The sequence below is a fragment of the Zalophus californianus genome, chromosome 5 (genome assembly GCF_009762305.2).
Source record: "Zalophus californianus isolate mZalCal1 chromosome 5, mZalCal1.pri.v2, whole genome shotgun sequence".
NCBI lineage: Eukaryota > Metazoa > Chordata > Mammalia > Carnivora > Otariidae > Zalophus > Zalophus californianus.
The window spans coordinates 74,536,297-74,551,323 of record NC_045599.1 but is presented as its reverse complement, the minus strand read 5'-3'; the positions used below and the strand labels follow the sequence as shown (position 1 = coordinate 74,551,323).

Below are 15,027 nucleotides of genomic sequence, written 5' to 3'. Positions count from 1 at the left end.
AGCTGGGGACAGGTAGAGGAAGAGAGAGAATCTCAAGCAGATTCCACACTGAGGGTGGAGACCAATGTGGGGCTCAATCCCATAATTCTGAGATCATGACCTGAGCTGAAATCAAGAATCAGTCTCCCAACCAGTTGAGCCACTCAGATGCCTCCATATAATTATTTTCAAATTTCATACAATTGTGTTCAGAAAAGATGCTTGATATGATTTCAGTCCTCTTAAACTTATTAAGACTTATTTTGTGGCCTAACATGTGATCTACCCTGAAAAATGTTCCTTGTGCACTTGAGAAGAATGTGTTTTCTGTTGCTTTTGGATGTAATGTTCTGTATATATCCATTATGTCCATCTGGTCTAATATGTCATTTAAGGCTGATGTTTCCTTGTTGATTTTCTATCTGGATAATCTATCTATTAATGTAAGTGGGATATTAAAATCCTGTACTATTATTGTATTTCTGTTTATTTCTCCTTCTAAATCTGTTAATATTGTTTTATATATTTAGGTGTTCCTATGGTAGATGCATAAATATTTACAAATTTTACAGCCTCTTGTTGGACTGACCTCTTTATCATTATGTAACACCTGTCTTGGTCTCTTATTCCTGTCTTTGTTGTAAAGTCTTTCTTGTCTAAGTACAGCTACTCCAGCTTTCTTTTGGTTTCCATTTGCATGGAATATCTTTTTCCATCCCTTTGCTTTCAGTCTGTGTGTGTCCTTACACCTGAAGCAAGTCTCTTAGAGGCCAAATATAGATGGATCTTTTTAAATCCATTGAAGCACTCTATGCATTTTGATTGGATAATTTAGTCCTATTTACATTTAAAGTAATTAATGTAGATATGTACTTACTGCCATTTTGTTAATTGTTTACTGGCTGTTTTTTGTAGTTCCTCACTGTTCCTTTCCTTTTCTCTAGCTCTCTTCTTTTGTGCTTGATGACTTTTTTTAGTGGTATATTTATATTTCTTTCTCCTTATCTTTTGTGTATTTACTATAGGTTTTTGCTTTGTGATTGCATAGATTATACATAACTTATATTTATAACAGTCTAATTTACATTGGAAGCTGGAACAAAAAGAGATGTTAAAATAAAAAGGACTACTTGAAAGTCTGTTTTAGAAGCACCCAGACCCCTGGCTCCCCTCATCACTCTCCACTGCCAGGAAACCAGTCACTTGCGACCCTAGCCACAGAGAGAAGGTTTCTTCCCGAGAGAGTAAAACAGGGATTCACAGTCACAGTTAAAGCTGGAGGTTTCATACGGAACTAAGTGAGGTCTAACGAATCCTGAGTTCTCCAGGCTTCTCTTCCCTCTGGCAGCCAACCCCTCTGCCTCCATACTGAGGATTAGTAAGTCTTCTCTGTAGGACCTGACTGACCCAAGAGGAACAATTTAAAGACCCTGAGTTCCAAATTTTCTCCACTCAATTTGGCTAGCCCATTCAAAAGCAAAGCTTGCCATTGTCAGTCCTCATTGAAATGATCACGACTTCTAATTGGCCTTTCCTTACCTAATTCTTTTTTTTTTAAAGATTTTATTTATATATTTGTCAGAGAAAGAGAGACACAGAGAGAGAGCACAAGTAGGGGGAGAGGCAGGCAGAGGGAGAAGCAGGGTCCCCACTGAGCAGGGAGCCAGATGCAGGACTCAATCCCAGGGTCCTGGGATCATGACCAGAGCCTAAGACAGGTGCCCAATCAACAAAGCCACCCAGGCATCCCCCTTACCTAATACTTAAACAAGGCCCAGCAACCAAGGATCACCAGAGATCAGAGGAATGACTTTGTTATGACAGAGGGAGCTGAAATCCAACAGGAAAAAATAACTTGGTGGGCTGCACAGGGGAAGGAAAACTTCAAACAAACAAACAAACAAACAAAAAAACCCAAAAAACCTGGTATGAATATTCTCAAAGACAGGGAAAAAATAGTGCAACCATGAGAAAAACAGGGACAAACAAAAAGGAATATTCCTAAGACAAACAAACAAAAAAGATTCCTTGGAAATAAACAGTATGATGGCAAAAATGAAAATGAAAAAGTCAGTGGAAAGAATGGAATATAAATTAAGAAAAATTTCCCAGAAATAACAGCAAAAGAAAAAGGATTGTAAATGAGAGAGAAAAGAAAATTTTTATGTATTATAGACAATGATTTGATGAAAATATTAGGAGAAAGATTTTTAAATATATAAACCAGCAGATTTTGTAGCATGAGATAAAATCAGAAAAGAATTTAACTTCTAAAAGGTATTTAAAAATACAGAAAAGCAGGTACTAGAACTCTATTAGCAATCTTTCTAAATTAAACAAATTTTATACCTGGCAACAACAAAATAAAAAAAAATCTGTTACATAAGGCTTATTGGCTAATCATGACCTCAATGCACCTATTTTTGATGAGAACTGAAAAGGCCTAAACCAGAAATGCAGACAAGTATAAAGAATACCCTCTTTATGTAAATCTGCCCAGCTAGTCTTTACAAGCTCCAAAAAGTGTGTGTGTGTGTGTGTGTGTGTGTGTGTGTGTGTGTGTGTGTGTGTGTGAATAAACTCTCAACTCCCCTGGCTTCTCCTATGACTACTGTGATTCAGCCAAGAGAAATTATTAACCAACAGACTTAACTTTTTTACCTTCATTCTATATATTGTCAAGATTCATTTGGAATTCTGTGAGGTTCTATATGTTATTAGTTACTGAGAGTATTTTGACAAGATCAAGTATACTCTAGCAAAATAAAATGAAGAACTGAGACAATTAGGAAGAAATCCTAGACCTAATATTTCACTTTCCCTAAAATATGCAGGAATGGAGACTAAAATGTTCTTAAAATTCTCTGCTTTGTTTTCCTTCTATCCTTAATCAATGTCAATACCTTGCAGAGGGGTGCAGAGAGCAGGCAATTGTCAAGTAAATCTGATTCATGTATATTCACAGTTTTGCACTGATGCTCAGTGGAATCACCTAGAACACTCTATGCCATACCAATTCAATCTTAATCTCTGGGTGTGCCAGCAATGCTGCTTAAAAGCTCTTCAAATGATTCTAATGTGCAGTAAGAATTGACAACCACTGATAATCGAATCTATAATTGAGGCTAAAAAAAAAACACTTGGAAGCCTGTGCTTGGCATTGGCTATTTTTATTTCTTTAAAAGCCAGTTATTGCCAAATACCTACTTTTTTTGGAAGTTGTAGATATAGTGCCCAAATAGGTGACCACATTTTGTTAGTTTAAGTGGTTTCATATTTGGCACTGGGCCCTCTAGTTTCCCAGCACTTAGGTGCAAGCAGGTGGGGGTTGGGGTGAGAAGTAGGGACTGACAACATCTTTCTTGGAGTGTCTGGCTGACTTGAAGCAAAAGATACGTAAGATTTCTGTTGGACTGCCAATAAAGTGACAATGAATAATGATTCTATGTCTAGTTATGCATCTTTATAGGAAAGAGTTTAAAACTTAATGTCAGGGCATTACATTTGGGTCTAACATTAGCAAGCTCTGGGCACAAACATGGGCTATTTTCCTCCTTGTGAGAGGGCTGGAGCCCCACAGTGAAGTGTGAGCAAATGATCACTTCAACCTAATGACTGTCTTTCTGGTTGGTTCAGGGACGTTATATATATATATATTTTCCTTTGAGTAATTACTCTGTACTTTTCCCCCAGGTTCCGTGGCATTTTCTCTAAAGAGATAATAATAGAGCTAGCCTAATACTGGAAAATAACCTCAGGCAGTCTATTTCAAATGCTTAAAAAAGAGAGAGAGAGAGAGAGAAAAGAAGAAAGGAAGGCAGGAAGCGAGAAGAGGAGGATGAAGGGATGAAGAGGTTGTGATGACATGACCACAACGGGGGGGGGGGGTGGGGGGCGAAGGAGTGGGGAGCTGGGCCGACTCCCGGTAAGGGCCTTTCACATGTTTCTCAGGATCTCTCAGGGTATTTGCTGAAGTCTGCAGATTCCTAGGCCCCACACTATCCCCAAATCATGATGGAAAGAGGGATGCTTAGGAATGTTCATTTTCAACAAGCTCCCCGGGTGAGTTTTATGCATTACAAGCTGAAAATTATTGGCTGACTATAGGCTGCCTACTAATGCCAGGGATGCTATCCAATATAACCCATTTATTTTTTTAAGCTTCCAGCCTTCCAAAACAACAAAGGGCAATCATATTTTGAGATAACATAAATCCAGGGACATAGTGCTTCTGGGATTAATCTCAGACCATGGGCAGTTCTCTTTGATGTGAAGCCAGTAAAGTGACAAGAGAAGACAGACCAGTAATCACAACGGTTAGCCTGAGCACGTGCCCTGTGCTGAACCCCGTCCTAAGTGACTGACAGGAGGTGGTCACCCTCAGGTCTCAGAAGCGGTTCTCGGTAATATCTTCCCAGCCGCACAGAGGAGGCGGCTGAAGCTTCAGGGTAAGTAAGTTATGCTAATTACCAACAGGAGTAAGGGGCAGAAGCCTCGCCCTCCACTGCTTAAACTGTGGCACCGCCAACTATTCTGTGCAAATGGGCAGAGAAGCCCTGCCGACCTGCGTTGTTAGCTTTAGCTCTGTCCGATGAATTAGGCAAACTCTTGGCCTCCCTGTCTGCGACTTGGGGTATTTTTCTGTGAAATGAGAATGGGAATAATGATGGAGTGAGAAGGGGGTAGCTATAAAATCTTTGTGAAAAGTGTAAAGGACCATATAAATGTCGATTGTCGTTATATTCCTGTAACCACGGCTCGTGTGAGCCAGATCTAACCCTTCCCACACGAAGTTAGGAAGTAAAAATGAGGGAACTGTGTGACTACTCAATCACACAGAGAGAATCACAGGCTGGTTCTAATACCAGAAGGACAAGGTGAAGGGGTAAATTTTTTTTTAAAAAGGTGCCCCCTTTGTCTATTTTCTTCGTGTGCCTCGAGGTCTGACGGCCGCTCTTAATGGTGACCGTTGGACACACTGACTCATGCTTTCACACAATTCCTTTCCAGCGTACTTGACAACACTGAGTCAACATAGTATCCTATTTTGTTTAAGGTGCCATTTTTACAGAACGTGTTTAGAAGGAGCAACTCTCTAGGTCTTCCCATTACCTTGAATTCTGTCACTGTTTCTCTTCCCCCATGAAATCAAATGCCAAATGTTCAGAGGAAGGATCTGCTACCCACAGGTGGCTGTGTGAGCTGTGGGGAAATTACTTCCCTCTTCTGCATTTCAGTGAGCTGGAGCTCATCAAAGCTATCCTGCTTCTCTCAGCAGGCTTATGAGAAAAACCGAGACTATGCAAGACTATGATAGAAAGAAATAAAAGAGGAAGAGGAGCATGCTGGAAACTAGTGAGTAGGAAAAGAGGAGGGGGATATGAGAGGTGAGCTAGGCAGGCTTCAGCTCTGAAATCATCTCCCTATCCACTGTGCCAGCGCAACCCCACAAACTCCTCTCCATTTGAAAACCACTTTTATAACAAACAGGTGTTTTCAGCCTGCTATTTTCTCAGTAAAAATAACTTATTTATTTGCACTGGAAAATGTTGTAGGTATGTTATATATAATAACTGCATCAAGAAAGCTTCTATTGTAGCCCCATTTTATAAAGGAGGGAACTAAAGCAAAGAAGGGTCAAAAACACATCCAAACATCCCCAGCTGCTAAGTGGCAGAACTGGGATTCAAACCCAGGCAATCTGGCTCTGGGGTCTGCTCTCATTTCTGTGCTTACTGCTTTTTGAAATTGTGTCCATCGAGAGTTTGGGCCCAGTTTGTCAAATGATGCCAGTTTTCCAGTGAACTCTCAACTAACCTTGCAAATAAAATTAAGGCCACTGCTTCTGCTGTGTCCAGCAACAGGGCATAAGGAGAACAGAAAGTGGATCGCCAGCCACGATACCCCACAAAACATTTTCTCACACCCATTTTGCCCCCAGCTTTCCCACCGCCAAAACACCACATTCCCCCACGTGTAGGTGTGGCCCCTCCCTGGATCCCTGATAAATCTGGAGTGCAGAGTCAGAAGAATGTAAATAGCCTTAAATTGACCTCTTTGCCTTGCTAAAATCCTTCACACACCCCCACCCATAAGCTCATTTCTTTCCTAAATTCAGGGCCTGGGAATGAACTCTTGGCCCCCTGTTAGTTTCTCCCTGGGATGTAACAACCCAGACCCGGCTAATTCATGTTTGCTTAAGATATTTGACCCACTGATCTTTGCCTCTTTCCTGCTAGGATAAGGATACAGCAGGGCCAAGTCTGAGCAGTAAAGGAAAGAGTCTGCGGGTAGCTCTGGGGAAAGGGTTGCAGACACAAATATTCAGAGGAGACAGGCAGATACCATAACTGAATGGAGTAAGTCAGGCTTAAGAGAATCTTGTCTTCAAACACTTGGTTCCCCCTGCTGTGTTTTGTTTTCCCACTTTTGATAGAGTTAAGAATACCTGAACTCGACCATAAGAAAAAAAAAGTGGAGGGTAAACAGAACTGCAGAAATTGATACTTGGTCTCCTTGTGTGAGAGAAGGATGGGGATTCCTGTTGTTGTGAGGGAATTCAAACTTCTATTTTCCAGGTTTTTATGAAACATCTCTTGAGTTTGTCAGAAACCAATTTAGAATTTTTAAAATAATGTGCTGTGGACTGATTCTGCTTTCATGGGTTTGTTTTCTCTTTCCAGTAGGTGGTGGTCAAAGAGGCCCAGGAGAGGAGACCAGAGATAAGCAGCTGAGAACTGAGTTGCCTGTGCTAGAGTAGGAAGCTGCTGAGTCCCCCCACCCCCATCAGACTGGTCTTCTTTAGGCTTTCTTTCTAGCAAGGCTGCTGAGGGACATGCAACAATGGACTGAACCTAACTTTCCCTTTGCCTCTCATCTCCCTCCTGTGAATGTGAATGTTGGAATTAATCTGCTTATCGTTTGATAAATGGCAATCCTTGAAGGATTGCACTGAAGCTATTGTAAACCCGCAAGGAAAAGCAGGCCTCAAACAATTGTCTCTAATTGTGGTTAAAAGGGTGGGTCAATCTGATCCCAGATATGACGAGCAAGAAATACAATCAGCAAGACCGAGAAGCAATCTCCTGACGTGCAGAATAATAACTAGTTAGGGTCATAAACACAAATATCTATGCAAGTGAAATTACTTTCATTTTATCTAAAAAATACAAATTTAGATATTACTAATATACTGTGGCTCTTCTCATCATCCGTTCAACAATTGTTTTTGCACCGAAATATTCTTTCTCAAATACTAATTTCACAGTGGAGAATAGCCTGGCCAATGCCACCTTGACCAAGCAATCAGAACCAGCCTCACGAGTAATTAGACATGTGGATAGCTATGCCTCCTGATGCAAGGCAGTGAGAATAACACCACTTCTTGCTAAAAAGTGTGTTGAACTCCAATCTAGTCATGAGGAAACTTGAAATGTGTTTAACACCGTACCACAGGTAAGATGTAAACCTTCGAGAAAACTGAATGAAGGATATGTAGGTGCTCTGGGTACTATTTTTGCAACTTTTTGTGAATCTAAAATTATTTCAACTTAAATGTAAGAAAAAGAAATTAGCTTTTTTCCATAACCCTACCCTTAAGTCCACTTTAAATAACTTTAAATTAGATATTATCTAAATTAATTCAACATTGATATTTACTTTTAAATTCTGAATGATGCTTAAGTGCATGAACTATAGGAGGAATAATATTCAGGATGGAAAAATGAGGATTGTCAATGCCTATTCTTTACATACTTTCTGCCTGCCGAAGGGCATGGTGATTGTTGTTTGTGTTCCAAAACACTCTTCCTTCCATTATTATAGGGACTTCCTTCCTTGGGGGAATTGCTCTTTTCTTACAGAAAACACACGATGTGGCTGTAAATCCTAGTGAAAGTAATACAGTCCTCCCACGTTCAAAAACAAGGTTGGCCTCATGGCCTACATCTGGCCAATCACAATAGGAACACTTCCTGGCTACAGTGATTGGTCCAGGGTGAACATATCGGTCAAGCCTAGCACCTTGAGTTTTTCTCGGGGACTTTCATATTGAGCATGGAAAAGAGGTCCTCTTTTTCTCCTTGTATTATCAACTGGAAAGCTCCTGATCCCAGAAGCGCCAACAGTCACGTATTCACCCTGTGGGAGAGACTGAGAAATGAGAGCTACAAAGATGTAGAACCTGAGAAGTGAGGGAGAGAGAGAGAATGGAAGAAGGAAAGAGAGAGAGAGACACTTGCTAATGCTATTTAAGTCTCTGGGTACACTGTCCTTGACCAACTCTTTTTTCATGCTTCAATTACACAAACCAAGAAATTTCTTTTTTCCTGCTGAAGCCAGTTTCAGTTAGGATACACCTCTTTGTCTTTTTAAACCAAAATAATTTTGATTCCTACAAGATGACTTTTGTTTTGATAGATGAAAATGTTATATGTATCAGGTGATACTGTTATACTACAACTACTTGGGGCTGATTCAGGAGGAGGAGGCAGGTAATATGGGTAAATTTCAATTCAAGAATAAATTCATTCTAAAAGGGAAGCACCTGAACTTGGTGTCAGAGATCACTGACGAATATTAGAAAGCAGAACACGGATCAGTACTGAAAGACTAGATGTGGTCAAAAATTCTCAGTTTCAAGAATAAAAAGAAGGAAAATTCCATGAACTAGATCAGTGGACTACCATTAATTTCAGAACGAATTATTAAAATTTTGGTTTCTATTACTCACAAAATAAATATTGATCACTGGCACCTAGCATGACATAGAGCAAGTCATACTAATGCCAGTGAGAATTAGTGCTATAGTCACTATGTATCTGGACTTCACCATGTCACGTGACAAGGTCTTTCTGCTATCCTTTTAATAAATTAATTAGGTAAATTAGTAACTGCTTCTAATGCCTAATAATTATTAAGTCAGTTAACTTGTAGGGAAGTTTCTGGTGGCTCTATCTTCTGTCCTAGCTTTGCAAATCTTTTTATTAATAGCCTGAATGAAGACACCAGTGGAAAACTGACTATATCTGTATATAGCATAAAGCCAGGAGAGAATAACTGGATGATGAAATCAAGATTCAAGATATCGTGAGAGGCTGAAATGAGTCTTACACTTAGACCCCTGCCTCCATACACACAGATAACAAAAACACAAAAAATGTACAAGTTTGGGTGAAAATGTGACTTAGCAGTACATGTGACCATGAATAAAGATCCTAGTCAAGTTCAATAAGAAAAAAATAAAGCTAACTCAATTTTAGGCTAGAGTGGCAGAAGGATAGTTCCCAAAAAGAGGTGAGATTCTTGCCCTAATTGGCATGGATTTAGCCAATAGTACTATATTACATTTCACACGCCATATTTCAAAAAGTATATACAAAGAGATCCTGTCCAGAAAAGACCAACCAGGATTCAAAAATCATTAAAAAGACTGAGGGTGTTTAACCTAGGGTAGGAAAATTTTAGGCAAGACATAATAATCTGTCTTCAAAGTCTGAAGAGCTGTCATATATAAAAGAGATTGAGACTTATCCGTGTGGTGCTACAGGGCAAAATTAGCATGCTTGACTGGAAGTAGGTAATGAGGGAAGATTTATGCCATTATAAGGAAGGACTCTGTAACCACTTGAGCCAATTCAAACTAAAGAAAGGACTGTTTTGGGAGACCATGAATTACCTCACTCTTGACAGGAATATTCCCAAGGAATGTCATATATTGGGGCGGGTGGGAGACTTAACTAGATCAATGCTTCTCAGACTTTAATTGCATATGAATCACCAGGGACTTATCAAAAATGCAAATTCTGATTCAGTAGTTCTGGGATGGGCGCTGAGAGACTGAATTTCTAACAAGCTCCAAAGTAATGCCTATCATGCTGGTATGTGGACCACACTCTGAGAACCAAGGAACTAGATACTTTTAAGATCACTTCTCACTACTGAGAGTCTACAATTCTCATCGAAAAATGCACTTCAGGAACCTAGAAAGCAGTTATATCTTGGACTTTCCTTATAAAAATGTCAGTGTTTGAGAGCATAAAGGAAGCAGGAGCATGCTTGGAAATGGAAGCAGGAGTACTCCAAAACTCAGTCAGTGAATGCATGTTTTAAAAGAACTGTTCTAGGGATGCCTGGGTGGCTCAGTCGGTTGAGCGTCTGCCTTCGGCTCAGGTCGTGATCCTGGGATCGAGCCCCTCATCGGGCTCCTTGCTCAGCAGGGAGCCTGCTTCTCCTTCTCCCACTCCCTCTGCTTGTGTTCCCTCTCTCGCTGTGTCTCTCTCTGTCAAATAAATAAAATCTTAAAAAAAATAAAAAATAAAAAAATAACTGTTCTAAAGAAAGATTGTTGATAAATACTTGCACATGACTACATTTAATTATCTACTTTCACTAGAAACACCAATAATTTTTAATATTTGGAATTAATAGCATGTATTTCTTCAATTTTAATAATTCAATTCTATATTGAAGTCAAAACTCTGTCTAGTTTATTCAACCAAAGTCCTTCGTAATTATTCATCCACCTCAAAGTCTTTCCGTGTACACACTTTGCTTTATTTTTCTCTTACTTCCTTTTCTGTAGATCAGAGCTTTCCAAATGGAATTATAGACGTCCTTCAAGATATTTGTCTTCTCAACCATTGGGAAGGCCATGCAAATAGCTTTATCCTGGGCTCCTAAGAGAAAGACCCAACTAGATTGGCATTTAGGCAATCATGATTATTACTCATTGGTCTGGCCTCAGGGTAGTGAGCTCAACCTAGCTGAGTGTCTAGCACCTTGATACCTACTTCAGCAGCTTGCTGCAAGCATGTCCCTTTGCATCATGAGAAAGGGATCTGTGGATTTGCTGAAGGAATTCTTGTTCTACATGCTTAATTAGCATAGCATGCCTACCAAAATTTGGCCATAGAAGAACAGATAATGAGAAAGAAAGCCAGGAGCTCCTGGTAGGTGTATCTTCCCCTACATTAAATACTTTTACCCATTTGTGGCAATGTAGATGCATGATAACATCTCTAAAGGACATGTATTTTCTAATTTAGAATTTCAGTATTATTTTGTAATACTTGACATATAAAATCTAGGTAAATTTTAAATATATAGCATCCCCATGAAATTCTAATGGTAAATTTGGAAAGGAAATAAACAAAAGAATTGCTATATTTAAAATCAAATGTTGAAAAAATTTTAATGGTTGTAAAAGTTGTTTCAAAATTTTTATTCTCTACTTGTGCAAATATAATTTTTTTGTTGACAGCAGCTATAAATAAATTTGAAAACATCATTGTTAAAATGTTTTGATTAGAATGATATATAAGCTTTCAAACACAAAAACTGAGACAAAAAGTTATATTGATGGAAGTATATTCATATTTCTAAATTTAAGGTTATCTACATTTAATTTTATATCTTTCTTTAAAAAATCTATTTTATTTTCTTATCAAAATTCTATCATAGGGAAGATAATGTAATGAATCTCTCTACAGAATTCCGTACATATGGCCCCAAATTTCCCCTAGTTTACTCGTTTGCCATACAAATATTGCTATTTTCTATGTTGGGAAACACTGCAATAGGTAGATTTGCTTCTATAATATGTTCTTTTACCAAGCATCTTCTACTTAAATCACAGACTAATTAATTACAAGCTAGTGTTAATATATAGTTACTGTTACTCAAAGGAAAACAAGTACATATACATAACAACTAAAATTGTTAAGCCTAAGTTACTTCCTTACTCCTCCTATGCAACTTGAAAACATTGGGATATTGTTCTGAAGGGTTAGCAATGTTCTTTTCCTTGACCTGAATGGTTACACAGTGTTCACTTTGTGATAAATCATGGCACACATTGTTTTGTGCCCTTTAGTGTACGTATTTTATTTCATAGTAACAAAAGTTTTTAAAATTTTTGTTTTCTAATACTAAAAAGATATGGTGATTATAGATCTCTGAGTATATTCTTACTTCCTGCTTATACTAGCCTTGGTTTTATTTCTCTCCAAGAAAATGTAATAAATGATTAACTTTATCACTCGGCAGTTGGGGAGGTCATGAAAGGCATAACACTCACTAGATAATTCATAATAGAAACACAGTTTTCTTCAGTTTCTGAATTATCCTGTTTTTATATAAATTAATCAGATGAATCTAATGCTATTCAAACCAACTTAAAGGTGATAAATGGCTCTTTTAATTCATGGTATAAAATACAACACTGATGGGCCGGGAGGTTATTACTATGATGCACAAAGCAGAATAGGGCTAGCCCTTGGTACGACAAAGATGAATTCTATACCTATTTGCATCTTTAGCTTTGGCAAACATTCACTTCTTCTGCATCCCAGAAATTGTGGCAAATAAGGTCCATAAGATAAATTGAGGCAATTTCAAAACAAATTACTGAGAGTATTTATACAGTTTGGATGGGAATATTCTGCTTTTGCTGTGAGAATTTAGTTTACCCTATTAGGCATATCAATCAAATGTTTACTCTTCATTTGTACAGTGCTCAATTTAACACAAATGCCCCATTAATGTGACACTCATTGCCAATGCTCTGCCAAACTGATTTACTTGAACAATAGTAAGAAAGGGGTAAATATATTCCTGCTGTAGCCATACCTACCTTTATTAAATATGTGCCATGAGTTTCTTTTGCCTTGCTAGCACACAGTTAGCATCTGTCTGCTGTGAGAATGAAATACCCTAGAGAGCTTGAGGCCAAAACTTGGGCTGAGACATGAAAGGGAAAAAAAGAAAGCTCACCCAGCCATCAACACTCACACATGTGAATTTACAGAGCAGACAAAAGAGTTATTAATCTCAGCCCATTCAACACCATCTCATGTGAGAGTTACACAGTATTATTATACACTCAACTGGATCACTTGGCTTATTAACATTGACATTTGTTTTTGTTAAGCTTTATTTTTAAAGAAATTATCAATCTAGTCTACATTTCTGCAAAAATGAAAGCAGAGGAAGAATTATCACTACTCAGTCTCATCCTCCACCGAGTCTTATTTGCTTCCTGTAGAGAATATCTCTCACTTCCTTTCTCCTCAATCTCATATGCCTTCTTTCCAATCTTATCCTTCTTCTTCTTTCTCTGTAATAGGCTGCGCCCCCCGGTGGTTGGAAGCTTTAAAAAAAAAAAAAAGGGAAGGAAGGAAGGAAGGAAGAAGGAAGGAAAAGGGAAAAAGAAGAAAGACCTTTCACAGACAAGACTTTTAAGCCTCCACAATTTCACTTTTGGGATGCGTCCAACATGCTCGATGCAAGTAGTCACGATCAGGAACCTAACCACAGTTCCCCCCTGCAGTCAATTTCCTATTTTTTTCTATTTAAAAGAGGGGAAAGACACAGATCAGATGAGAAACAGCTTGGTTCTGGCTAGTTGCAAAAAGACAGCAGTTTCTGAGGCTCAAACCGAAGGGCCACTCTGGCCACAGCCGCGTGTGGCGCTGTCCATTCTTTAGTGCTGAATAGTACGCACTGGGGCTTTTCCAACCTGGTTCAACCCCTGAGGATTGAGATAGGTTCAGTCAGCCAAGGTAGACTGAATCCATTTTCGGGGTCTGTGTGGGGGTGGGTGGGAGGTGCGGGGGGCCATTTAGACTTTTGCTAGTTCTCTTTCCACGAAAAAAATGTTCTTCCACAGAGTGACACTGTGCATTTTATGGAAAAGTAATGACACAGCTTCAGCTCAAAACGAAAGTGAGGAGCTCTACTGAAGAAAAAATCAAAAGTTCAGAGTTAATGAAACCCGCTCTTTCTCTCCCTGAGTTAACACAACAGGGTTTGTGTCCCTAGACACCCTTGTTGATGGTTAAAGAAAATAATTTTCTTTTAAAAATCATGTGATTAATCATTTTCAGATGAGCACAGTAAAGGGGGGGTGATACTAGGCTTTGCAATATCTAGAATAGAATTTTAGATATCGTTTTACTAAGTTGAGAAAGTGAGGAGAGGAGGAACTAAACTGGGTTTTTTTTTTTTTTAGGTGGTTTCAATGTTAGTTAAAAATACATTTTTAAAAGTATTGCTTTAACAATGTCTTCCAGACGTGCTTATTTTCTTAGGCAATTTAGATCAGAATCTGGGCAATAGAAGCTTCCCTCCTCTCTGCTCTACCCGTCTCTGTCCAATTTCAGACTTAAGACCCCTGTTCTTCACAGCAGGGGCTGATATCCACAGGGCTATTATAAGAATTCACCCCCCTCCCTGCCCCCCAACCCATGAGATAATTAAGTAAATGTAAAGAAAACGGACAGGAGGAATCACAGTGTACTGTAACTTCCAGCCTTTGGTTCTTGGTAGTGATATTCAAATAGGGGCACTTCTCTTTGAGAAGTGAAGGTGTTTCTCATGGCTACAGAATTTACAGTCAGTCAGGGAGCCGACTTAACTGATCCCAGCAAACGGTTCCTTTCTTTCCTTAATCCTTCTCTGCTTATTTTAGCCGCTTCTCCACCCCGCCGGGAATACCATCCAGATCTTAGTCCAGGTAGATCTGACGTCAAGAGATGGCTTTCGTCGATTTGACGTGTAAACACTCATTTCCATTCCGGCTTGGAAGGGCTGGGGCTCCACTCAGCCAGGAGACCAAAGAGCGCTCGCCACCGCCCAGCCTCTCCTCGCGCGCCTCCTATCTCTTAGCAGAGCCACCGGGAGCGAGAAGTGGTCCAGAGTCCGAGGGTGAAAAGGGCTAGTGTTTCTGGCTTTTCTCCTTTCTTGCTTCTTTTCTTGCTTCTTTCCCCCATCTCCTTCCGACTTGTGTGCAAGCGAGTGTGTGAGCCATGGAGCGAAGAGCCTGGACTCTGCAGTGTACTGCTTTCGCTCTCTTTTGCGCTTGGTGTGCACTGAACAGTGTAAAAGCGAAGAGGCAGTTTGTAAATGAATGGGCGGCGGAGATCCCCGGGGGACCGGAGGCAGCTTCGGCCATAGCGAAGGAGCTGGGCTATGACCTTTTGGGTCAGGTAAGAGTTTGCACTTTCCAGAAACTTTCTGGGGCCCACGGGGACTGGCGGGACTGACGCGCGA

General features: G+C 39.6%; 1 protein-coding gene across 2 annotated transcripts in view; it reads left to right on the top strand.

The window, feature by feature from the left end:
* The first annotated feature begins 14,514 nt into the window (after positions 1-14,514).
* Positions 14,515-15,027, top strand: part of PCSK1 (proprotein convertase subtilisin/kexin type 1) — a 42,497-nt gene continuing 41,984 nt past the window's right edge. Inside the window, exon 1 of one of the 2 annotated variants that reach the window (XM_027607209.2) lies at positions 14,515-14,963. In XM_027607209.2, the coding sequence (XP_027463010.1) occupies positions 14,784-14,963 (180 nt within the window). In that variant the 5' untranslated portion in view covers positions 14,515-14,783. The remainder of the gene's footprint in view (positions 14,964-15,027) is intronic. The other variant, XM_027607210.2, reaches the window with a different exon arrangement.